This window comes from Condylura cristata, unplaced genomic scaffold (assembly GCF_000260355.1).
Source record: "Condylura cristata isolate star-nosed mole 26May11 unplaced genomic scaffold, ConCri1.0 scaffold00001, whole genome shotgun sequence".
In the NCBI taxonomy this organism is placed as follows: domain Eukaryota; kingdom Metazoa; phylum Chordata; class Mammalia; order Eulipotyphla; family Talpidae; genus Condylura; species Condylura cristata.
The window spans coordinates 11,332,924-11,360,385 of record NW_004567102.1 but is presented as its reverse complement, the minus strand read 5'-3'; the positions used below and the strand labels follow the sequence as shown (position 1 = coordinate 11,360,385).

The 27,462-nt window shown below is 32.4% G+C and overlaps 1 protein-coding gene across 3 annotated transcripts in view; it reads left to right on the top strand.

Annotated features, from left to right (window-relative positions):
• The window catches only part of SUPT3H (suppressor of Ty 3 homolog (S. cerevisiae)), a 382,176-nt gene that overhangs the window by 203,248 nt on the left and 151,466 nt on the right, over positions 1-27,462 (top strand). The window contains exon 2 of one of the 3 annotated variants that reach the window (XM_012723800.1): positions 10,400-10,483. The exons of the other annotated variants lie outside the window; for them this stretch is intronic. Within the exon in view, the coding sequence (XP_012579254.1) occupies positions 10,436-10,483 (48 nt within the window). The 5' untranslated portion in view covers positions 10,400-10,435. The remainder of the gene's footprint in view (positions 1-10,399; positions 10,484-27,462) is intronic. 3 annotated transcript variants of the gene reach the window in all.

Here is a 27,462-nt window from a genome sequence, read left to right as displayed (position 1 = left end):
TATATACCACATATTCTTGATATAATCACATATTTTTTGGCATTTGGGTTGATTTCACATCTTCCCTATAGTAAGTAGAGCAGCAATAAACATCAGATTGCAGGTGTCCTTTTGAATTTTTGTTTTTGTGTCCTTTGGGTATATACCTACAAGTAGAATTGCAGAGAAAAAGGAACTCTCCTACACTGCTGCTGTGAATGCAAACTAGTACAACCACTATGGAAAGCTGTGTGGAGATTTCTTAAACTGCTAAAAATGCAGCATCCATCTTAACTTGTTAAATTTCCAGTATTAAATTTGTGTAAGGAATCAGTTCTACAAGATTGATATTTTTGTTTATTTACACCACTTTTTTTTAACTTTTTTTTAATGTAAATTTATATGCTCTCTTGGGCCACTTAGAATTTAGTTTTCTTTCTCTGTGGCCTACTTGTGGCTATTCTCTATTGATATATTGTTATCAGGATTAAACATAGTGCCTTCTAGCAGGTGAGCTGTTTTTAGTAAGAATTATGTTCTATACTTTGATTCTTTCTTTAAATGCTTTCCTTGTTCACTCAGCACAGATTCAGCAGTTGTATCTAGCACTAAAAATGATGGGCATATTTTGGTCAGTTTTGTCTTATCCTAGTACTGAGTAAATATAGTACCACATATTTAGCATATACACACTGAAAACACCTGCCTTGTAGAAAATACATGTCACACAAATACTTACAGAGTGGCTTAAAAAATAGAACATTATATGTCACTCAAAACTGATGACTATCCTGTACTTTTGCTTACAACTTTCTTTTTTCTCTATGTATTTTTTATTTATTAAATTTATTTATTTTAATATATTGTTACTTTTTGGACATTATTTGGTTTCTCACCTCAGGTGTACTCCCAGGAGTCCTCCCACCACAGTGGCACCTGTGATCCATCACCATCGTCCCTTGTGCTTTTCCCTTCCCTGGTTTGACTCCCTGCTCTCTCCACCTTCCTTCTGTACACCTCAGATCTATAGTCATCTTCCAAGTTTCTTCTTTTTCCTGACCCTTTGCTTTTTTTCTCTATATTTCAAAAAATAACAAAACCACAACTTTATGCTCATATGAGTATATTGTGAAAAAAGTAGTAGTTTCTGTAAGCATTTATTTCTGATTGATTGTTATCATATTTTCTCTACATTAATTTCATCTTCTCTCACATATTTTCATCTCATTTCTCATGAAATAATGTCTTTTAAAAAATCAGTGTATGTATGCTGTAATTTGCAAAATATTTACTCCTTAATCTGTAACACAAAATGGACATACTCTAAATAGGATATCTCTTTAATAATTATTTGTTTTTGCTACCAATATGCCATTTGCATTTGCTAAAGAAACAATTGGGAAAGCATTTCTAGTTCTTTGTACACCTTTAAGTGTGTCTTTTGTTTTCATGATGCACTATATTCTATGATAGACTGTTCTTCAATTCTTCAATGTAAGAGAACCTCAAAGTAGAGACTGCCTGTAGATGTGATAAACTGTAGATACTGTCTCATGTTACTTGATTTGCTTAGTATAGACTTAAACAATATCTTTCTGCCTTTCTACTCTTTTTGTGCTGCTTGCCTGCTAGAATTCTGTGACTTGACTTAAACTGTGCTGTTCAAGTTACTTAGATCTTGTGCCATGTTTGGATTTCCAACCTCTGCTAAAAGTTTCGGTTCTGGCTAAAACTTCTATTAAAAGCTGATTTTATAGATCCCAAGAATTTCAGATTTGTCAGAGAGATACATATCTTTCTTAAAATAACCGCAGATTGAGCCTCATTACTACAGTTAAACCGAGATTTGTTTCAACTCAAAATTGCTTGGTACATTGGTATTGAAATGCTGTCAATAATATCCATCTTTAGTGAAGTTCAGAAACCATGATTTCTGATAGCTGTATATTTTCATTTCTTTATTCACTCAAAGTTAAATATCAGAAAAATCTGACATTCTGTGTTTTATGCATTGAATATAATTATCTACCATTCTTTTTAAAAAGCATTTGTATTTCACTATATCAGTCTATAAAATAGCTAGCAACACATTCAAGTCTATGAAGTTATATTTTTCTATGTGAATTGATTTTCAAATATATTGTAATACTTAACTATTAAAATTAATAATAGCTGAGGCTAATTTTTAAAGTAATGTCTTATGATCAGTAAAAAAATATAGCATCATTCTATTTCTAATCCAGCTAAAAAAAATCTGACTTTAAGTAATAAAATGCAGTAATTATTCTCATTGCTTAGAACATATTTCAAATAAGAGTTTAATTTTTTTCATTTTTGCAACAAATTTTAAGCTACATCATCATGAGGATTAAATCAGTTGTTTAGTAAATAAGGTAGGTACTGAGAAGCAAAATCAAAAAATTGTGAGAATATGGGAACTAAGAGAAAATAATTCATTAAAAAATGAAAATACACAAGGTTTTAGATACCGAGCCACTGTGGGAGGAAAAGTATAGTATTTCTTAGAAATATCTTAGCTTGTAATAAATTTCTTTGGTTACAGAGACTATCCTTGCAGTATATAACAGTATCTTGATTGATACTCACAGGGAAGGCTTAAAACAATTAGAAAAGGGTGGTACTTTTTCTACAGTTAGAAATTGTAACTGTAGAAAAACCTGGTACTTTTTCCTTTTTCTGCTTGTAGAGACGACAGAAATACCTGCAGTATAATTGGTAATTTTTAACATTAAAGTAGATATCATAGGATAAACCTCTTGACCAGGGTAATTAAATATATAAGAAAGAAGATACTTAAGTTCTGGAAATATACAGTATTTATGCTTGCATTGGTAATAGGCTTCAAGAAGAAAAGTTCTAGTATTTTGTCTTGAGAAATGAAGTTGTTGCATTTTGAAGACTCTAGTTAAGATCACTGCACTTTACATAAGATTTACTAGTAGTATCACAAGTAAAGTCATGAGGTATTCTAACATAATTCTTATATTTAACAAAGCAGTTATTTTTTTTAATCTGTTCTCATTAACTTTTTATCTCCTCATAAACGACTCCACTTTAATTAGTCATGTTACCAATGCAGGCTTAAACCCTAAATATTTTCCTTTTTTCTATATATATGCAAGTATTTGATTTCATGATAATAAGAAGATTGCTTGAGTGCCTTTTGTTAGCTAGGAACTCAATATTTAAAATTTTGTTTTTCAATTGAAAAGCACCAATATTAGCTGTTTCTAAGTAATTGGCAATTTGTGTTACTTTAGGTATCAAATAAAATTACTATATTTTCATATAAGTCAGATTGGGTAATGTCTCATATGGAAATAAAATACTGGAATTCAGTGTTTTGATTCTTTTACTCTTTGTATGCTAGTAAAGGAATGTAAGCATGAAAGAAGTTATCTATGTCAGTAATAAAGACTAATGCCTACTCCTCAAAAGAGGGAATGAAAACAGATTATCCTTTATTTACATTTGAATTTCAAAACCAATTGTTTCATTGTTCTAGCTAAGTCTTTATATTTAAATAATAAAACCATTTACTAGCTATCAGTAACTAAAACTATGTTTACTTTTGAGAATGGATTTGAATGATGTCAGGAGTAGATTTCCTATTTGCCAATGTCAGATAAATTGTATGGTTTCCATTTTTTTCTAGGAAACTGAATTTAGCCATCAGTTTTTAATACACCATCTCTGATCAAGCCATAGGGATTTCCAGTTAAAGTATAAACTATTTCTCCTAAATATGTACTGGAGAAGGGGATGTAAAAGAAGCTTGGGGCCAGATTTTCAAGGTCTTTGAATTTCAGACTGAAGAATTTTATGTAATTCGAGATATTGCTGGGGGCTTTGAAATTTTTGAAGTAGCATAATCAGGAAAATGGATAGAACAAACTGACATATATAGCATATTAAAAACTCATGCCTCCACTTCTAGAAATATCTGTCTGAAGAAGGATATTACAGTGTTTAGGCAAAAATTATTACTAGCTCTAAGTGGGATGATGGCAATTTTTGAATGATATTTACTCTGTATGGCGTAGTGCATTATGAATGTAAATTACATCCTATATTGGCAAGAATAAAGTCACACTAGGTGCCCACTGTGACAACAGTCAGTATTTATCTGAGTGAAAAGGTATAAGTAGTGAGTTTTTAAATATATTAGATGCATCAAGTTGGTATAATCTCCCTTACTAATCATTACTTTTGCAAAACCCATAAACACATGTGAGCCAGCAGTTGGGAAATGCTGGTGAAGTGCAGAGTATCGGATACAAACATTCTTGGGTCTGAATCTTGGCCTTATAACTTGCTAGTTGTGCAGCCTAGGGTATGTTTCTTAGTTTTTCTGGGCCTTGGTTTATCCTCTGTAGGAATTTACCTGTCTTATAGGCTTTATATAAAATAATCTATATAAATGACCTACTACTGATTCACACTATCAGTGAAAACACAATTTAATGAATGACAGCCCATATTTTAAATCTACATTTGGAGTAACACAGTGTCAAGGATAAAGGCAATGAAGACCCAATAGAGACTGAAGAATCCTATGCTGTATGTATTACTGCAGCCACTTTCCTGTATCAGTCTCCGCATCATAGATAGATCTATTTCTCTCCTTCCATTTCTTGTGCCCTGCTTCTCATTCATGATTTTCTCAGATCTCAGAAGTTTTAATATCACTTTAGATAATTTATTAAATGTGAATATTCCCTATTCCTTTCTGGTGAGTTATGACCTTTCAGTACTTGAGAAGAAATTACAAAGAATTTTCTAAATTTCCTTTGTTTCCGTCCTGGAGCTTAGAAACATTTTTCCATAAACTTCATGTTTCCCATTTCATGACTATACTTGGAATAGTATTTAACTATAAGTGAAACAAGAACACAACATTGACTAACGGCATTTCTTTTTCTTCAGCAATTTTTTTTAAACATTTTAAAAGGATAGGTTTATTAGGAAACGGAGAAAGAGGCACCTGCACCTGCATAGTCAGGCTCCCATCAGATTCTTGAATGTTACCCTAAATGATTTTGTTTTTTTAATTTCAAGATACTTGAATGATGACTAACAAGTATAATTTTGTACCTTTTGCAAAAATGAATGATTTTCACATTATTGTATGAAAAACTTTCCCAGCTTGTTTGTAAAACACATGGAATGATTTTAATGAGTAGAGAGTGATGTGAAGTTTGAGAAATGGAACAGAGACACATAAATGGGTAGGTTTGAAAGTTCATTCTATAAAGTTTAAGCCCTCAGTGAGATCTATGCTAAAATGAGCATGGATACATTACTTTATAAAATATGAGGCACTATTTTGTTGTTAACTTTCCTTTTGTTGTTGCTAATAACAATGATCTCTTTAAAGCTTTTGTTTTAAAAATCTTTAAACTGAAGAGTCTATAAAAAAAAACTTTCTGAAATATTGGCATAGTTAATAAATGCTATTTTTAGTATGAGTGTTCAAATCCTCTGCATACCAGAATTTAGTAGTCAGTCATTCTGACTTCTGTGATGTTCTTCACTTCTAAATTGACTTTTAAAGAACTTTAACTTCTAATATCTTAATGTTTGTGTAAAAGACATCCACTCAAGGGAAAATTTAAAATTCATTATTCTTTATTAACCATCTAGCATTATTATTTTGAAAAATAATTCTTTCTACCAATGAAAATCGTGCAACATATACTTGCAGTTTTATGCCTGGGTTTGACATTGTTCTTTAAATATGTATTAAAGAAATGAAATTAATAAAATTCTTTTGCTGTGCCTTATAGACCTGAAGTTACAAAAGACTTGTAATTTCTGATAATCAGTTTAATCTGATTTTAAACTCATGATGGTTTTGGAACAGAAATTTTGGTTTGAAAGAAAGATTGGCTTGTTAACTGAATTATGCAATTATAAGTAAATGTGGTCACAGCTGCTTTTGATTTCTTTGTTATACACCTGATTGGAAACAAGTTTTTAAATATATTTTTCATTTCTTACACTGACACCTAGTGTTCACTATTTCTGGTATCTTAAATATTGAATTTTAGTTATTAATAGGTATAGAAATAGAATTATATCAAATAACTTTTGGAGTGCAGATTAATATCACCTATTCAAAGATTAATAACTCCTACTTTCAGTACTAGTGTGACAGTTTTCCCAGTTACATGTAACACACTGTGATGGATCAACTGCTTAGGTTGTTTTGAATATGGCAAAACTTTCAAAAGCATTTAATTTTAGAGGTGGAAGCAACATGAGAGAATATCTAAAACCAAGATTCTTAAAATTCCAGTTTTATATACAATTCTCCCAAATCACAACTTAAAGTGGATTGTTTTGTTTAGTTCAAGGATGATAGCGGTAACAAATTACATTTAATCATGTAAGCATGGAAGGTTTGATATTACTCGCTGACCAAGAATGAAGCAAGATTAAGTTATTTTTCTCTTTTTGCAAAAAAAGTTGACCTTATGATACTATGTTTACTGTTTCCTGAGATTTCCTCAGGATAATTTATGTGCTTCAAATTTTCTTGTAATAAAGTTTAAAGATCTCGACTAGTATCTGATTAGCTGCAGTTAAGTGAAAATGTGTATGTCAATTGCAGAAAATTTCTGTATGCAATAAGTAGTTGTTAAACCAGAGACTCAGGTGAATTTATGTTTATAGGAAATTTTATTCAGTGTTTTAAAACTTGCTGTTATTAGTGTGATGAAAATTTTAGCTAAGATTAATATTGAATTTAAGTATTAGCATAATCATGTTATAATAATGTTAAATTTCAAGTCATTTCTAACAAAATTTTTGCAAACTTCAGAGTATTGAACAGAGTATGATTTTCTCATACCTACAAAATTAAGCATTTTAAATATGTGATAATTATAATTAATTAGATTTCTTTTCAGTAGTAGTTGTGTTTTTAGTTAAAGAACTCTATTACATATGATGTTGTTTTGTAATTGATATAATATTTTTTTCTAAGACAAACAAAAACTTACCCTTTTATCCATTCAGTAAGCATTTTTCTTCTGCTATTGGATAAAACACCACTTTAAGACATATAAGGTGTCAAATGAGGTCTTCATACTGGCTCCATTAACAGAAAGGATAAGAAAAACTAGAAAACATTTTTTGATTATCATGTCTTCATTTTAAATAATTTCTAGTGTGCTCCATCTTTTTTTGGTTGGATTTTCCTATATTTCTGAGTAAATTTTTTTGAGATTAGCACCCAAGATTCAACAAGTTACAGACACGTGGTGGCAAGTCTCTTTAATTATAGCTCTAGTACATCTGACATAAATGTCTGAAAGAAACTAGTCAGATACAATAGAAATGAATAATAAACAGTTATGGAATATGTGCTATTCCTTAGTTTAAAATGGCTGAAATTTGTAATATGGAATATCAATATACATTTATATTGAGTAATAGTGTATATAATTTCTTTGACTCTAGAATTCTTAATATTTAATCAAATATTTAAGCCTTACTGTTACAGGAAAAACTCAGTAAATTTCAGACCCATTTCCCCACAGTCATTTAATGAAAGTATATAGATGTTACAGTTTTTTAATTTACTAGTTAAGATTCTACTTTATTCAAATTGTTTGTTATCTTGAGAAGCCCAAATAAAATTAAGAAAGGCATCATCCATATATAATAACTGACTGAAAATTCTACCTGACTTTTCCCTGCAATTCTGTTCCATGTTGAAAAATTGAGTGAAACTGCTGAGGCAGGTAGTTATTTTAGAATAATTTCTAAGTCAATGTTTTATCAGGCCCAAGAGTAAAAATTTCTGCAACTGTTGCAATTTTATGTTCCTACTCTTAAGATAGAGCATTGTTAAAAGTAGTTTATAATTATATGGATTCTGATATGATAGTGAATTCTGTCTCCCAAATGGTACAATATTTAACAGAAAAGGGTTGCATGGTGATTAAAAGCCAGGGAGGGCTCCATACTTTATTCATTCAGACAGGTTTATTGATGACGATGTTTTAAGTATTAAGTATTAACAAAGTTTTCCCTCATACACCTCATACATTGGTGTGCCACAAATATGATAAGTAAGTTGATAAAAATATCAGTTGATGTTAGCTATTTTGAAGAAAATAATGCTAGATAAGGAAAGAGAGGAATAAAATTATTACTTCAAAGATTATGATATTTGAACAAAAATTTAGGAAGACATAAAAAGTCAGGATTTCTACTTTTGAGGTTAAATTTTATAATTTATGTTTCTCACAGAAGACTTTTTTTTAATATTTTCAAAATTGTTGCAGTGGCAGCAGTTGCTACTTACTTAGCTATTCATCTTTTCTCATTTTCTTCCCTAGAAAATGAATTCCTGATTGTATACAGTGCTGCCCTCCAAAAAGATTCCATTTCCCAGCATCCTTTGTAGTCCAGTATTACTACGAGTTGGAGATGTGAGGAAAGATTCTTTAGTCTACTCAGTATCTGGTTTAAGATTTTTAAATATTTTTGCATAAGAAAAAAAACCTCCATTTATTTATAATACTGTTATTTTTTATTATTCTCTGATGTGCATTTAAAGCTAATCTTGACTAATATGGTAGCCATAGGTTTCCACTTAGCACAGGATTCTCTCTCTCTTGCTGTACAAATCTGTTCAGTTCCTGAGAGCAGATAATTTCAATTCAGAGAAGATCCAGTAACTAAAGATACCATGATTATTGGAATTTGCTTCTTTCTGAGTTTCTAATAGTGAGAGATTTATCAAAAATACATTATAATCAAACTTCAGTATTAGGATTTTGAAAGTTTAAAGAAATATTTTCCTTTACCCTTGTGGCACAGTCTATATTTACTTATCTTGTCTATATTTACTCTCTTCCTATATTTCTCAATTAGTTTCCAAGGGAATTTAACAGTTTTACTGGTGTTCTAAGCGAACTGGATTGCTTTATTAGTTCTACATTGTTCCCCCCCGCCCCCCGCGCGTTCTCTTCGATTAGTTTTTTTTTACCCAAGTCCCTCTTCCTGATTTATTTTATTTTTCTTGTTCTGTAATTTCTTAAGATTAGGACTAAGTTCATTATTTCTTCTTTTACCAGTGCTAGATTCATGGCCTTTCATTTTCGCTTAATTACTGTTTTAACTTTGACCTGTAACTTCCTGGATCATTTGCTAATATATAACTGTAAGTAAAGAGTTTAATTTCTTTTCTCAATAGAAATTCTGCTAAGTATTTTGAGTACTTTTATAATTATTTTCATTTCTAATTTTACAGTGTGAACAAAGAATATACTCATTACATTTTGTATTTTTTAAATTTATTCAAATTATATGTGTATATATGTAGCCAAATATATGGTCAATTTTTATTTGATTTTTGAGGGCACGAAAAAAAAAATTATGGTTCTTCCTTCAAGGGATATAAGAATTGACCAGACATGTGTGTGCACTTACATAACACATAAAATACATGTAAGTGTATAAATTATAATATTCCATCTATAAATTTACTCTGGTCAATCTGGCCTACTCTGAAAAAGATGTACTGAAAATTTCGACCTTAAATTACATTTTTTATTAAGCTCTTGAACTTACAAAATTTTATATTAAAGATTTAGCTTGTCTTCTGTGAGTATACATAGTAGTAACTTTCATCTCCATGTTTTGACATATTACTATACAGTAGTATCCTGTTAAGTATCTTCATTTGCTGTCTATCAATTTCCAGATAAATCTTTAGTCACCTCTTTTAAAACTATTTATTTTAAGTAGCAGTACATTTATTTTTAAAGTAAATATAACAGTATGATGTTTAATGAGAGGATTCACTTTCAGAGTTTGATTCTGTTTTTTTCTTGTATTTTACTTTGTGATTATTAATTTTGTGGGTTTTTTGTTTGTTTGTTTGTTTTCCCTTACTTGTTAACTTTATCATGTCACTGTTTGTTATCTCTCTTTCTCTCTCTCTCTTTTTTGCATGTTAGTTTCTGAGTTTTTCTATACTTATATTTTCCCTAACAGTTACCTTTCTCCTGTGTTAGCATTCACCATTAGTTTTTTTTTTTTTACTATTATGTAAAAACAAAATACCAGCAATTGCTTCCATCAAAATGCTTTCCTCTCTTTTCTCTGTAAGGTGAGACTCTTCTGTTCTGTTCAACCTCTACCCCCATACCCCCCCACCCCCTCACCCTCCTCCGCAGGATTTGGGACACTTGTACTTACATTCCTCTGAGTGCCTGCATTAACTGACATCATGTTTTGTTCCATATTTTTTAAATTCCAAATTATTACTGGCAGTGTGATTCTTCTGTTTCAATAATTGTTAATAGTCTCTCTATCAATATATAATTATTTCTAATCCTATTTAACCAGTTATAGTAAAGTTCTCTTCTTTTTTCTATTCCAGTTTTGAGAAGTAATTGACATCAGCACAGTCTGTGAGATGCATAGCATAATGATTTGGCTCATATGCTATAAAATGATTACCACAGTAAGTTTAATTGACATCTGTACTTATGAATAAAAAAGAAAAAGAAAAAATATATTTTTTAAAGATTTATGTATTTATTCATACAGAACTGGGATACAGGCAGAGATGCGGAGGATGAGAGGATTCACCAGGTACAGAGTGGGGAACAGAGCAGGCAGATCAGCGAAGTACACTGCTGAGGGGAGCAGCGGGCGGGTCAGGAGAGGTCTGCCGTGCCATGTGGTCACCTCCGGGGAAGGCGGGGATCGAACTCATGTGGAAGTGGCTTTAGCTTCTCAGTGCTGTGCTTTAACCCGCTGAGCCACCAGGGAGGGCCAAGAAAAAAAAATATTTTATAGCCCTAGTTCAATGAAATTCAGATTATAAATTATAATTATTTTACTCGTGATTATGCCTTTAGGGATGAATCTAAAAAGTCATCTAGTTGCAGCATCATTTTGTCAGTACTACACTTCCTTGATTATTGAAGCTTTACATTATGTCATGAAGTCATGTAGTATCAATCCTCTGACATTCTTCACCTTAATATTGTATTAGTTTATTCTTTTTCTCCATGTAAACTATAGAATCCATTTTTTAATGTTCAGAAAATAATAGGACTTTTTAACATAGATATGTCATCTATAAACAATAGCTCTTTTACTTCTTCTTTCCTGACATATATCCATTTTACTTATTTTTCTTATCCTAATGCATCTGTAAATATGCCCAGAATCATGTTGAAAAGGAATATGGAGAGGGTACATTCTTACTTTTTCCAGAAATTGATGGGAAGCTTCTAATTTCTCACCTTTAAATAGATGCTAATCACAGGGCTGCGTAGTTATTCTTTATCAAGTGGAGGAAACTCCTCCTGGACTCTAAATTTACTGAGAGTTTTTAAACCGTGAATGGGTGTTAGTTTTGTAACATGATTACTTTGCATCTGTTTTTAAGATCACTGATTTTTCTTCTTTAGTCTCTTGGTGGAATGGATTACATAAATTGATTTTTTAATATTAAACCAATCTTGAATACCTGGGATAAATTCCACTTAGTCATGGTGTATGACTTTTCATACACAATGGTATATAATAACTTTTTGTACATTGTTGGAGTAAATTTACTATTGTTTGGGGGGGGGAAATTCTTGCACCTATGTTCATGAAATTACAATTTTCTTGTAATGTCATTGTCTGGTTTTAGTATTAAGATATTGCTGGCATCATAGAATGAGATAGAAAGTCTGTTTGCTTATATCTTTTGAAAGAGATTGTGGAGTATTGATATAATGTCTTCCAAAACTGTTTGATAGAATACACCAGTGACCCCATTTGGACTTTGTTTGCTTTTGGTCTTGAGGTTTTTGATTATATGATACAATTTTTTTAAAAATATAGATATTGCCATTCAGTTTTTCTGGTTTTTCTTGTTTTGAGTTTTGGCAGATATTATCTTTCAAGGAATTGGTTCATTTTTTCTATGTTACCAAGTATGTTAACATAGTTTTGTTCTTAGTATGTCATTATCACTTTTTTGATACCCATGGAATCTATAGTGATGTTTCCTCCTTCTTAGGTATGTGTAATTCTGTCCTCTGTCCTTTCCCCCTCCTCCCTCCTTCCTCCTTCTTATTAGCCTGGTTAGAGTTTTAATGGTTCTGTTGCTCTTTTTCAAAGAACCAGCTTGTCATCTTTGTTTTCATTGCATTTTTTCCTTCTGTATTCCTCTGAAGTCTTAACATTTTACTGAGATTGTTAAATAATTTTAATTGCGTAATACTGCTGGTGGTATGTTTCTTCTATTTCAATAATTTTTAATAGTCTCTTTAATATCTAATTAAGCATATTTAATCAGTTGTAGCAAAGTTCATTTTTTGCCTCATTCTTTCATAAACCTTTCTGTTCTAATTAATCTTTTAACTTGGCTGGCATTTACCTCAGCTTTATCACTCAGAAAATGTAATATAGGAAATATATTTACATATTTTGTATATTTTAAACATTTCTTTTATTCTGTAGAACAACAGAAGAGGTGTAGTTTTGAAAATAAATCTGTACCAATCACCACACATTATATGTCTTTGTATTTAACTTATGAATTAATCTCTTACATAAAATATGTTCTATACAAAATCTTGATAAATATCTTTTTAATAACCTGGGCCACCAGTTTCAAGTGTTGACTTATCCACCTTCACCATGTGTCATGTGGGAAATAGTGGTTATTTGTATACTCTGTTACTCTTTGCAAACCTAGTTTCCAGATGAAGGTTCTCTGTGGTGAACCTCAGCCCTCATATCCAGGTTTAGTTTTAGAGGTGCTGCACACACATGAAGTGGTCTGATTTTCTAAGGTTATACCTGTGACAAGCCCATTCATAATTTGGAAGTAGTTGTCTTGAAACTAAGCAGGGAATTAATAAGGGTCTAGGTGGGACACAGGCTCTGAATGGAGCTGTCCTCCCACCTTTGCCCTCCATGAAATCTACCTTCCATTGAATTCATTTCAGCTCTACTAAAGAAAATCCTAACTTTTTTTCTTGATAAGTCACATCTGTCCCTCCATTCAGACTATTACTCCAAAGGTCCCTTTTGTTTTATCCTCTTTGAGTTTATAACCTCCCAGGAATTGTTCTTACCTCCTGAAGAGTACGCTCTTGTGCTCAGATTTTTTTTTCCCTAATCAGTATTCCATTTATCTAATTCTGTTTAATTTTTTTATCTTTTAGGAATTCCTCAAGGTTTTCACCCACTAATACAATTTAAAAATTCCCAGTTAAGTAAAACATTAAAAAAAATTAATAATATAAGACGTCTCAATATTGTTTCTATGCATTCTTTTTAACTTACAAATACACATTCTTTAATTTGTTGAAGTTTCAGAAAGATATATTGAAAAATAGGCTTTTTTTGAACTACATATAATCTAGCTTTTTACATTTCTGTTATTTTTCTCATCGTATGTCATTTGATTATATTAATGTAAAAAAATTAGCTTTTCTCATAATATCATTGCACTTGGCTCTGCAGAAACCCAGCAGTTGATTTTATATTTTGAATATTTATTATGTATTTGCCAAAAGCAAAAATGTACACCTGGTGTTAAATATAAACTGTCAGCCTCACCAAGAAGATTTCTAGTCCAGCAGTTAATGTGATAAATTCTGAAATGAACAAAACTCTATTGAAAAAGTAGTATGTATGGGATGTTATAGTGGTTCAGTGGAGGAGAAACTAGTTCTCCCTCTAAGAATTAGGGAAAGCCTCGTGAAGGAAATAACATGTGCCAGGCTAGGAATTAATGATAGGTGATCTCATAGATGTTGGACATAATAACGGAGTTAGGTAGGAGAGCAATTTGAGAAAAACAAGTAGTTTAAAAAAAAAAAGGAAATACAATTTTAAAACTACCAGACCATATGTACTAGACACTGAGAACCTTTAAAGGATTTTAGTTTATATCTCAGTTACTGTTTTTAGGGGTAGCCTAATACCAATACATAGATAGTCTGGGCCAGAGAGACTATTCTTAATAGCCCTGATGGGATACTGGCCATCTTGGTTCCCAGGGTTTTTATAATAGGTTGGGTGGTTAGAAGACATAGGATAACATGTATAATGGTGAGATAGCAAACTTTTTATTCTAAACTGATGGTGAATAAAAAGTCATTAGTGATACTCAGTAACTTGTGACAATTGTTTTGTCAGGAAAAAGGAGATAGCACCTAAAAGTGTTGATTTAATATGTAAAAGTGTTTTGTCATATATGCTGAATATAAACTTAGTCTATCATAAGTTTACAAAGTCATTTTGATGCTAACGAGTCTTTACTTTGCTGGTCTGTTTAAGTCAGAAAGAGCTTATTTGTACTACAGAACACATCAGAATTTCTGCCCGAATTGTTTTTTTTCTTTCTTAATATGTCTGATATTCTTTAAGATATCAGACAAAGTAACAGGAAAAACATCTCCATCTGGTAATCATTACCTGTAGGATGTGTAGCTTGTATGTGTCTTCTGGAAGTTAACTTTTAATGTTAAACAAAGGAAGCTGATCAAAACCAGCTGTGAAACCTTTGCTAAGTTCATATTTTATACAGTCAGCATTAGGTTACCATTCATATGACTGCATGTCTGAAGTTAAAAAAAGGTAAATCTTTACTTTTTATTAAAATTAATGTGATCCTGATTTTACAGTTAACACACTTTTAATTGTTTCCCTGTTTGGCAGAAAGTTTTAATGCAATTGGCATCACTATGTATGTATTTTACACACCTTGGAAAAATAATGACCCACTTATTGACTATATATGCCACAATTAATATATTTTGGATGCAGTCAAAATAAAAACAGTAGGTTGAAATATAATTTTCTAATTTAAAATTATGGGGTTAGTAAATATAGAAACTTGCCAGCTAAAATGTAACAGGCAATTAAATATATTATGTGAACTAATTATATAGATATTGAAAATTACTCTAGTAATACCCTCTTTGGAACATGGCATTTATTATAATCCTAGGTACATGCAAACATAGTAATTTTAGATCATTATTATTTATGATAAGAAATGACTCAGAGAATTTTAAATCAGGAAAACTTTTCCTTCCTTTAATTGAATTTAGAAGAACTATGGAATTTGGAAGTATCAGAACATTCTGGGTTGTATTGTGTATACTGATAAAATTGTATATATTAAAATAATAGTAGCTTCTTCTGCCTGGAACATGTAGCTGTTAAATAAATAGCAATTTTGAAATCACAAAGAAGCACATGTATTTATAGCAATGCATACTTTCGAAAGATCTGTAACCCGGTATTGAGGATTTGCTATCATAAGCTGGAATTTCATAGTGAGAAAGTGCACCAAATAATGTAATGACTCAGGCATAACAATCTAGTCAGAAGATGGTAAGCATTTCTTTCCCACAGAAATATTTTGGAATTCAGTGGTTGTTTTGCAAATGATTAGCACTGTTTTGATGGAAATGTTCTAGTCTGAAGAAGCCTAAGTTCTGCTGACAAATATTGTGTAGGTGGAGAAGTCAAGGACAGTGCTAACTGTCCACACACAGCGTGGCATCATGCACGGCCACACCTCATATTGGTGTCCGCTGGTGGACAGGTGCCATCACCATCGGGCCTCAGTTATCTAGCAAGCTTTTGGAAGGTATTTTAAAATGTGCATGCATGTAGGTGGAAAGTAGGTATTAGGAAAACATTAAGAAAGTTTATATTACACAGATGCTTTTATTTCTAAAAATAGTGTCATAGTAAAAAGAGTTGGGATATCTTAAATTGTATGTTGAAAACACAGTGAACCATTATCATCTGAGAAATGACTAGTTATCATTCCTTCATAAGGAAATTTAAAGAGTATTTTCCATTAATCATGGTATGTACTGAAGTATTTAAATCAGCTTAAAATATGTTCATTTTTAACACAAAGCCAAATTAGAGTTTGTCACACATGCTAGGAACTCAGTATAAGTAAGCTTATTAAGTTTTTATATAAAGGGGAGTTAGTTCATTTAACATTTTTTGTAGACTGTATTTCTAAATACAGGCATATATGTAATATAAAGAAATATGCATAGTTTATGTCTATTATGACTGTGTGTATGTGTATATATAGGTGTGTGTATGTTATATATATATTTATTTCCTTAATTTGTTTATAATTAATACCCAAAAAAAACATAGCTTTTAGTCCTCAGTTCAGAGGACTTTAACAATTTCTATACCCTCCTATAATCAGCACTCCAGACAAGGCATGATATTTTCCATTACTTTGGAAAGTTTTCCTTTGCTTGAAAAAAGCAAATGAAAATCTTCTTATTGCTGTATTATAGCAATAAAACTTTTTAAAGATGACGCTAATTAGAACTTTGGTATTGTTTATATATTTATCTCCTATTTTTATTTTTGAGATGATGTTGAAGCTACTAGCAGGGAAGGGAGAGGTGGAATTAGAGTGGGGAGGGTGCCCGTGAAATCAGATAAAGGGATCCTGGTGCTCTGCTGTGGGTCGAGGTGGTGATGCGCATCCGGGAAGATGCAAGCCTCGCCCTCTGGATATGTGCAGTGATAGAAAGTTCTCCTTTCCAGTCACTACCGCCTACTGTATCTTGAAAGAAATCCCAGTTGATTTCTTTTACATAGATGAGCTGTCTGTTCTGTTCTTGGATTTTATGTTCTGGAATTATATAGTAATATGCTCTTGTATCTAGTTTCCTTGGATTTGTTAGTCCATTTTATACTTGTAGTTGCTTTTAGAACTGTGGCTTTTATTTCTGTCTTCTTAATGATGAAAGATATTGAGCATTCAAATATCTTAATTTGTGATGTGTCTGTTCAGCACATTTGCCCATTTCTTACTGGGTGATTAGCATTTTCTGTGTTTTGGCAAATAAACCTTCATCTATCCAAAGCCATAAAGATTTTTCTCTTGAGTTTTCTTCTGATATTTTTTGAATTTGGATTTTATGTCATGTACAGAATGAGAAACTATAAGAGCTTTTTTTGCTTTCCAGTTCTCCAAGCAACATTTGTTACCCATGTTCCAGCAACGTCTTGTGGACTAGATAAAGGGTCATATGACTTTTAAATTATGATGCAGTTTATCAACATTTATGTTGTTACTAGTTCCTGTGACTTTAATTGCAGTTTTTCCAATGTTGAAAATACTAAATTATGCTTGCCCAGGCCTCTCAACCTGTTGGTGCCACTCTGCATTCTCTTCCAGTGGTACACTCATAGGCCAGTTCCTTCTGTTTGGTAGCATGGCATGCCCTTTGGTGAATTTGCATTGAGCTTCTCACACCTTTTCCCTGAATCTCACTTTATCCATTTTTCCTGCTCTTCTCAAAGCTGAATTATAAAGACATGAACCCCAATTCTTTCCAGAAGCCAAAATTATTTTCTAAAAGTATTTAGCTGAATTTTTAGAATATAATGTTCATGCTCCTTGCATATTATAGATGCAGTGGTATAATATCATATTTGAAGCCTGACAGGTCTTCCCTGTAGGTATCTTAGGGATCTATAATCATTTTTGGGACACATTTTGATGATTCCTATTAATGAAATCATCAAAAGACTGATAAATGGTTTTTCAAGTAAAATAATCTATTTTATTCTGTGAACTAATAAATTAGAAACTGATATATTCATTTGAGCTTTAAACTATGAGTGATTTTTGTCTTCATTATATTTTTCATACTTTACAGGCTTTCCATAATAATTATCAATTGTTTTTGATAACCAGGAAAGAATACTCATTAACAGTATGTTTGGGGACTATGTCTCCTAAATTTTTATCAATGCCTACTTAACTAACAGGGCATATTTACAAATCAGAGTATTTTAGTTCATGAATTTTCAAGTTAATGGGTTTCTAACATGCTTTTCAGTTGGTGTGTTTATATCGTTTGGGTTATAAAGATGTGCATATTTACGTAATGGCTGTTGTAAACTACTTTTATGTAGATAATGAAGACTCAGCCAAAGTATCAGCCAGAATGTTTTTATAAATATAGGTAAAAGACAAAAAGTAGGCTAGAAGGGGGGAAAGCAATTTATTTTCAATTCGTATGTGAGCAAATAGATAGTAAAGAACATCAAGAAATTTTATAAATGACAAGGAAACAAAGAGAATTATTTCATGTACTCCAAAATGATTCTTTTGACTTTTAATTTTCTTATATTTGAATGTATAGTTACACGTCTGTTAATAAGATAGAAGAAGAATCAGTGTCCAACTTTTATGAGCACTTGTCCTTGTCTGGGATTAGAGCATGGGAGCTGATTTTCCATCAGGTGATAACACAGAGGAACATGAGTAACAATGCCTGCCAAAGAGAGATTCTCTAGAGTCAGAATTATAAGTTAGTGCATCTCAAACTATTTGAAGTAAAGATCCATTTTTATAAAATATGGAAAAACAAGGGTATAGTTATATCAAAAGTTAGAAAAAAATTTGTAAATTGCTAAACTCTCATTTTCTGTTTTTATCTTGTAGACTGATGACAGTTTATGGTCTGGCAATGGTCAGGGCCCACAGTGTGAGTGGCACTGATAAGAAAGCACTGCATCAGTTTAATTGGCATTGTGCTTGTTTTCATAGTGCTAAATTGATGGTAATCTGACACTTGATGGTGTTAGAGGTTTGTTGAAATACTTGGTATATATTGCTTAATTTCTCAAAAAGCAGAATTTATGGACTCAGACTGCCTGGTTAACCCTTAGGGCAAGTTCTACATCATTTTTAAGTTTCAGTCTCATTGTAAAATTGGGATATTAGCCCCCATCTCATAGTTATAATGATAAAATTTTGAAAAATCATGGAAATCATATGGTATGACTTAGTACCAGTGTCATATATAATACTGTCATACTCACCCAGACTTTTCTGTCCTAGGAACTCAGTGACAGACCAATAAAGAAGAGCAGCATTCCCAGTCTGGTTGGGGAAGGTGGTCACAGGAGAATATCCCTGCTTAGAGGGCTGGTTATTCAACACCAGTAAATTTCAGGGAACTTAGTTCAATGAATACCCACAGTCTAGCCACACCTTTAATAGGTCTGGGGATCATGACTCTATCAAACTGAAGGATTGATGTTGAAATAAATCTTTAGCAAACTAATGATACAAAGTAAAAGTCAGTGCCCCATCACTGACAGAGAAGGAGCTGATAAAACCAAAGATGTGTAGTCAAGACTCCATTTTGAAAGTACAGTATTCAAGTTAAGACTCTAATCCCAAAAGAAAACCGGAGTGTCAGCTAATTACCCAGACAGATTCTCTGTCAAAAGGTAATATATATGATAGAGTTCTGGAAAAACCATGTCTTAGTTGATGTTAAAATACAAGATCTTACTTACCAGGCTAAGACAGCAGATTCTCTCTTGTCCATTCTGGCTGCTGACTAAGTCTTATTGGCTTCCTACGTAGGATTGACTGAGTTTGCTGGCTGATTATCCTTAATAGAAATGTTGGGACAGTAATTGATTTGGTTGTGGTGATAGCTGATGATGGGGCCCGAATACTTCCAAAATATCAACAATCATGTAAGCCAATGTTATCTCAAATAAAGAAGTGAAGGAGGGAGAGAGCCAGGGAGGGAGGGACAGTGGAGTAAATGAAAACAGAAATATTTAAGTATATGACTATGTTAGGAGTAGAGGGCCAGAGAAGACTCACAGGGGAAGGGAACTTTGTTTTGTGGCTCAGACATTTGCTATTTAGAATCTACATCATTGCCTATGGTTTCTTGGGCACTGTTCACTCACAGGCTGCTTGCTGTATTCTAGTAGCTATAAGTTGCTTCCATGTCATCACTCTATTTTGTTAAGAGAAATTGCTTCCATTTTGAGATGAAAGGATTTCATTTTCACAGCTGTTATCCATGTACCCAACTCCTTCAATAGAAACTTATATCTCTGAACAAGAGTAAGAATAGATTGGATCCTATAGTTTATAGGTAGGCTTTGGGTGAGCTGAAAAGAGTAGGTAGCTCTTTTTAATCTGAAGGCTATATATGTTTTCCTAAATTTTAATCTTATGATTCCTGTCTAGGTAGCGAATGGATAATATGGGTTTACTGAGTAACAGTGGTCTTTTCCCCCTTAGACTTATACAGAATGTGAAGTAGAAATTGATAGTCTGATGAATTCAAAGGTCATTATCTTCCGTTCAATGAGAGACTAAAAGCAGGCTCTGTTAGAAGCCCTCTTTGGAAAAGACCTTGAGGTGATCATCTTGGCGTTGGTCCGATGGCTTAGTCACAGTTTTGCTGATGTGAGCAGAGCCATTTCTCTCTCCTAGCAGTTACAAACCCTGCTCCCATAACCTGCTGGTAGTCTCCTCTCTAGGCATAAACTGGTGGAGTTAATGTGGTTTTTATTCATGTCAGAGAAGTTATCTAAACTTGCAAAGGAGAAGGTAGCTCAACACATTCAACTGTTTCTCAATATTCAGTGACTTTAAAAAAAAAAAAAAAGAGGCTTTCTCCAAAATGTGATTTTGTTAAGTTGTGGATTTTTTGGTGGTTTCCTCCAACTCTACTCATGTATCTCAGATTCTTTTGGTATAATGCTGAAGCAGTTAATCTTTAAAACTCTTAACAGAAACTTTCTAGGAAATGTGGAGGCCACTACAAGTATACTGTTTCCTTCCATTAATTTACATATACATATATGGATTATGTTTACAGTTTTCTCCTCCAAATCTCCCTAAACCAAGCCAAATAAGCAGTGCCAATTTAAAGGGGCCTATTAATCTTAAGTAGTTTTAGGTCCACAGACCATCTTTTTTCCTCGCCTCTTCCTACATCTGTGAACTCAGTTCATGTGGTGACAGCTATATTTCAGTATTACTTCTTTTCTCATTTGTTACTATCAAGAAATCCAGAAGAATCAAAATTCTAAGTTAGTTTAGTGCTTCGCAAACTTTTTTCCCCCTTTACCTTCACCACTTTTATAAAATATGACTAAACAAAGGTCATAGCAGTATCAGATGTTAAAAAAGTTTCTAACCACTATTTTCTCTCCTTGGTAGAGTGACAACACGTTATGGTCTGGCACTGGTCAATGTGAATGGCGCTAATAACAAAGCACTGTATCAGTTTAATTGGCAGAGTATTTGTTTTCACAGTGCTAAGATGATGATAATCTTACACTTGATGATGTTAGATGTCTGGTGAAACGCTTGGTATGTATTGCTTAATTTCTCTAAAAGCAAAGTCTCTAAATTCAGACTGCCTGATTAACCTTGGGGGCAAATCCTGTACCCTGTGGTTGCTTTGGTGGTGAGTGCACTATGGTGACAATACATGAGGGTGACGTGCGGATCCTCTACTTCCAAAATACAAAAAATGATATAAACCAACCTTATCACAATAAAAAAGAAGTTTAAAGAAAATAAAATGAGGTCCTAGTGTTACTATGATCTTTTCCTATTCTAACAAATACTGTTAATACCTAAATACATATCTTATCACAACCCCTGTTCAGAGTCCTAGAATGTTTGGTTCTTATCATACCTTTTTTTTATACTGTCATTGTGATATTGTTTTAGTATCTTCATTTTTTTTTGTTTGTTTTGTTTTTGGTGATAGGATCCTTATTTCTTTTCCCTCAGCTTCTAATTCAGTGTTTTATACTCATATATTCTATGCTACACTTATTAGATCCTTTTCTGTGGTCAGGATGCTGAATAATATAGTGAGGAGTCAAGGATGAAAACTATAAATTGTACTTAGAAACCTCACCTGCTTTGATGTTGCATTTAATGTTCCTTGACTATAATATTGCCTACTATTTCATATTATATGGCTGAGGAATTTGTCTAACAATTAAAATTTTATAATATCACCATAATGCTCTGGATTTATAGATTTAAAAAATAGAAATTATTACAGCATAGATCATATCCATAATTTTTGTTATTTCAGAATTTCTCAATGTTGTATTTTTTATTTTACATGACAAGTACTTTGTAAGTTACTTTTTAATATAGAGAGATTAATTTTCACAAAAATAATATAAAAACTTGGAGCTATCCTGGGATGGTTTAAATAACTAGCTAAAGAGAAGTCTATTTCCTTGGCTCTATCAGACTCCAGCGTAAATACTAAAGGTATATATTGATATAAAAAGTCTTTATTTTCAGAAGTGGATAGATTCTAGGGACTGTCCAAATTGTTTTCATAAAAATTAGATGTCACTTTGATTTTAACAGTGTAACTGTTCATACAAAATATCACCTCGTTGAATGCACTTCAATGTGAATTTGGGTCACTGCCCGAAAAAACACACCTCATGGGTAAAAACCTGATTGTATCCAAATTGATTTTGTTGATCGAATGTGTCTGAATTTAATAGCTCAGACAAGATGTGCCATTTTTTTCAAAGCTAGTATAAATGTCATTTAAAATATTAATTTGATGTTGATTTACATAATCACATATAAAGGAATTTTTAAAATTTCAGATTTTATATATATTGAGCTAAAAAAACTACTATAAAACATTGCAGAATCTTTTTTTTTTTAAGATTTATTTATTCATACAGAACTGGGGTACAGGCCAGAGATGCAGAGGGTGAGAGGATTCACCAGGGACAGAGTGGGGTGCAGAACAGGCAGATTGGTGAAGTACACTGCTGAGGGGAGCAGCGGGTGGGTCAGGAGAGGTCTCCTGCGCCATGAGGTCACCTCCGGGGCAGGTGGGAATCGAACTCATGCAAAAGTGGCTTTAGCTTCTTAGTGCTGTGCTTTAACCTGCTGCGCCACCAGGGAGGTCAGGATTTTTAAATGAAAACTCATGATCTTTAAATGAAACAAAATAAATAAAATTTTGACAAGTCCATACAAGTCAAATAAAATATATTCAGAGGCAGCATTTGACACAGAGACTATCATTTTGCATACCTTGCTCATGCTTTTAATACCGTTTTTATTATGATAGGTTTGAGCTTGTCTCCTTAGGCTTAAGACACTGGTGGATACCTCAAAAATGCAGTGAATCGAAAATCCTTAGCTCATCCCTTAACTTCATATTTGCTTGCAAATGTTTAATTTCCTTTGTGTTTAGACTGCCTTTCACCCAGTAAATAAAAACACAAAAACATAAAGTCATCCTTGACCTCTTAATTTCACCCTTTTCCTCCCTATTCTTTGTCTACCTTTTCACTCACTCTCACTCATACACATGCTCAAGTATACACACATTTTTCTTGCTTTCTTTCTTGCTTTGTGTTCTCTTCTGCCTAGAATGCACTTTTCATTTTCCATACTCTTTTCCTTACACCCACTTTCCTGATCTGTTTTGCTCATTAAACTATGACCTGCCTAGGGTGAGAACCACATTTCAGTCACCATTGCATTCCTATCCTCTGGTGTAGTGTCCAGTATACTAAAGGTCCTTTCAGAAGTTTGGGGTAAGATAAAGTCAGTGGATTTGTTTTTCCTGACAGCAACACTAAGGTAATGTCTGTTAGTAATAATGGGGAATTTTCTTAGAGCTGTATTTATGTTGAGATTTTGTTATTCTGTTGCTTTAAATATGGCTAAACTTTAGCCATATTTACAGAGTGTCTGTGTCAGAGGTGTTTAATTATATGGACCATCATCATCCACTGAGAAATTCAGTCTGTATTATGCCATTTTATGTTTGTTTTTTTCTTATAAAGCTACTGAAAGGTATCTGAGCCATAATTTGGAAATTATATTCAGCATATGTCTAAAGAACCTTTCAATGAAACTTGGTATGAGTATATATCTGCTTAGTAATCTTACCTCTTTAATACCTCTGATAAGTAAGAATTTTAAAATGTTAATTTAAATATGCTAATTTTAACTATAACAGTTTTAAAATTTTTAAGTATGACATAATTTTAAATGACAAAAGGAATCAATAATCACGTTTTATCAGAAGTACCTTATTTTAAATGTTTTTTCAAAATTATTCCTCCATGATGTCATCATCCTCTCACACCAAATTTCAGAAGTATGTTTAACTCTTTTGTCATTGACTCCCCTCAAAAGTGCTTTTTGTTCACCTTCTAATAGATAATACCACCAAAAACACTGACAATTAAGTCAGTTCCTCTGATGTCAAATCAGAGGGATCTTACTCTCTAGTCCATTGTCCTTTTGCACATTGTTCTCCTAGTACAGTAGTTGGTCATTTCAGTAACTGCATATGTGATCCTTTAAATACCCAGTTCTTTTGGTTCCTTCATTTCCTCTCCTCCAATGATACTGCCCTCCAGCTGGCTTCAGCATTACTGCCATGGTCATTACTTAGAGCTTGTTGGTAGACAGAAACCACAATGCCTCCACAACTTCAATTCCTCTTATTCCTCTTTTAATTTTAGATCCCATGATCAATAATTATAACCATTTCTTTGCATATATGCCTAATTCCTTGGCTTTTCCCCTTCTGTCCTCATCTGGCCAAATCCGGTGCTGTTTATATTCTGCGCTCTACCAACAACTCTGATCTTATACCCAGATAGCTTATACCTTATACAGCCATGCTATTGACCTCACATTAAATTCATGACCAGAACCTTAAATGAAGTTTTACTGGCCCTATCAGCTATATTATATAAAATAAAATGTAATATATAACATATTTATAAAAATTATATCTACAATAGATAGATAAAACATGTTATATAAAATAATGGGAATAACCAATGAAAAGAAAATCATTAAATGATCTTTTTTTTGTACACAATGCAATTATGTACATAAAAACTAATGTAGGAGTCAAAAAAGTTTCTAGAATTAATAAATGAATTTAGCAAGGTCAAGGATACATTGCTAATCTACAAAATCAGCTTTTTTAAAAAAATACTAACCATCAGAATTTTAAATATACCCCTTAATATAGCATCAAAAATATAAAGTACCTAGAGGTATATTTAACAAATTGTGTGTAAGATTATATTGAGAGAGGTTACTTTTATGATTTAAAGAATCAAGGTTGTTGGATATCATTTCCCCCAAAATGAGCTATGAATTGATTTGGACTCCAATTAAAAGCCAAAAGGTTATTGGAGATACCAACAAACTCATTCTAAGGTTTACATGAAAATATACAAGAAAAAAGCTCAAACACTTGAAAAAGCAATTTAGATGACAGTTTTTCAGGACTAATTATAAAGCTATAATAATCAAAGTATTGTGTTATTGGACTAGACTTATTGATCAATGGAACCGAATAAAAAATGCTGATATAGCCACTCATATATGTTCAACTGAATATCAGGAAGTTGGTAGGGTAATTTGATGTAGAAAGGATAACATTTTTAAACAAATTGTGTTGAAGTAACTGGATATCCATGTAGAAAAATAGTGAATTCAACCAGTCTTTCATGCCTCACATATTTTTTCTTGCTTTATATTATAATGTATATTAACATTAACATTAAAATTGTACTCTAGAAAAGAGTATAATAAAACTGTCACAACTTCAGGGTAGACAGTATTCTTTGATAAAAATAAAAAGCAAGAACAATACATACAAATAATTAATTGAACATCCCCCACCATTAAAAACCTCTATTCTTTGAAATATACTGTTAAGAATATGAAAAGACTGACATAATCTAACAACAAATAAACAAATGACCAATTAAACCAACTAAAAAATGGACAACCTCAGCAGACACGTTTCTAAAGAAGACATTCAGAATTGCCTACAGGTATATGACAAAATGTTCAACATTAATTTATTATAAGAGAAGTGCAAAGTAAAACCACACTGAGATTACCATCTCACTCCATATAAAAAAGAATAGAATTTACAAATGTTGGCAAGGTTGTAGTGAAAAAGGAACCCTTGTCCACTGTTGGTAGGCGTGTAAGCTGGTATAGCCTCTGTCAAAAACAGTGTGGAGATTCTCCAGGAAAATAAAAGTCAAAATTCTGTATGACCCAGTGATACTGCTATTAGGTATTTCTCCAAATAATATGAAAACAATCTAATACAAAAAGGTCCGTGTGTGTTTGTGTGTGTGTGTATGGACCTTTTGTACACAGCTGTGAAAAAAGGCAAAATGGTGGCATTTGGGACAAAATGGATGGACTTTGAAGTGATTATATTCATTGAAATCAGTCAAAAAGTGAAAGACAGATTTGGATTGGTTTCACTCATCTGTGGAATATAACTACCTCCAAAACAATTAAACAATCAATAGAAGGGATAAAATTTTGAACTCACCAAAAAGAAGATAATGATTTCCACAAGGAATAGGGAAAAGGGTGAGGGGATGGGTAAGGGAGACAGATTGGATATGGGCATGGATGGTTTGGTGGAGGACAGAAAGAAAAACAAAGCCAAAATAACAATAAACTGGGTAGGTCTCCTGGGTAGTCTTCGAGAAAATTTTAATAAACTTTCCTTTTATGAGGCTATTCAGTGTCTCCTGGAAAAAATATGGTGATAGTTTACCAAGATATTCTGTGGGCTCAGGAGTAGGGGCCAGCAGTCCCAGTGCTGTGTGTTTGCATGATTCTTGAAAAATGCATGATGCCTTCATATACCTGCTACCTTCACATTAAGATTTAAGATCTTTGCTGTGGTTGATGGAATTGAAGCTCAAAGTTTGTAAAAGTTTGTAAATCATTCACCAAATTCACATAGATGGGGATTAAAATAAGTGCCTCAGATTTCAAGTCTAATACCCTTTGTCTATTCATTTTAACAGGTCTTTTTTTTTTTGCTTTCTTTTCCCCCTGCCTCAGGAGAAGTTAATTCAATATTGTAAAAAAGAAAAGGTAAATTACAGAAAATATTTGTAGTACAAATATCTGCGATATCTGACAGGAGATTTCTATCTGAAAGATATGCACACACACATATATATGTTATGCCTATACAGATAAACATACACACATGTCTATTACACCCTTATCAGTAAATCAACAATAGCATGTAATAGTCCAGTGAAAATTGACAACAAATTAAATTATAAAGATTTTTAATAAAAACATTTCATAACAGAACAATTGTGAATGACCAAAAGGCACATGCAAAGATAGTCAACAACACTAGGCTTTATATAAAGTCATAATGTCACATTACTACATCTACACTACAATAACCAAGTATTTAAATAATAAAAATGCTTATTTTTTATAATGATGGAAAGCTTATTGACTATAAAATGGTACAAATACTTTGAATGTCAGTTTTGCATTATCTCACAATATATTCTTGTCATGGGATTCAAAGTTTTATTATGCATTTACCCAAATTAAATACCTGTACAGTGACTTTTGCATGATGGTTTTAGGCGACTTTATTATTAATAGTACCAAATTGTGAACAACTGAAGTGTCAAAAGTCCAATAGATAAATTGTGACATATTCATAGGATCCTTCTCAATAATAAAAAATATAGTAATAGGCCCTCCCTGGTGGCGCAGCGGGTTAAAGCACTGCACTGAGAAGCTTAAGCCACTTCCGCATGAGTTCCATCCCCGCC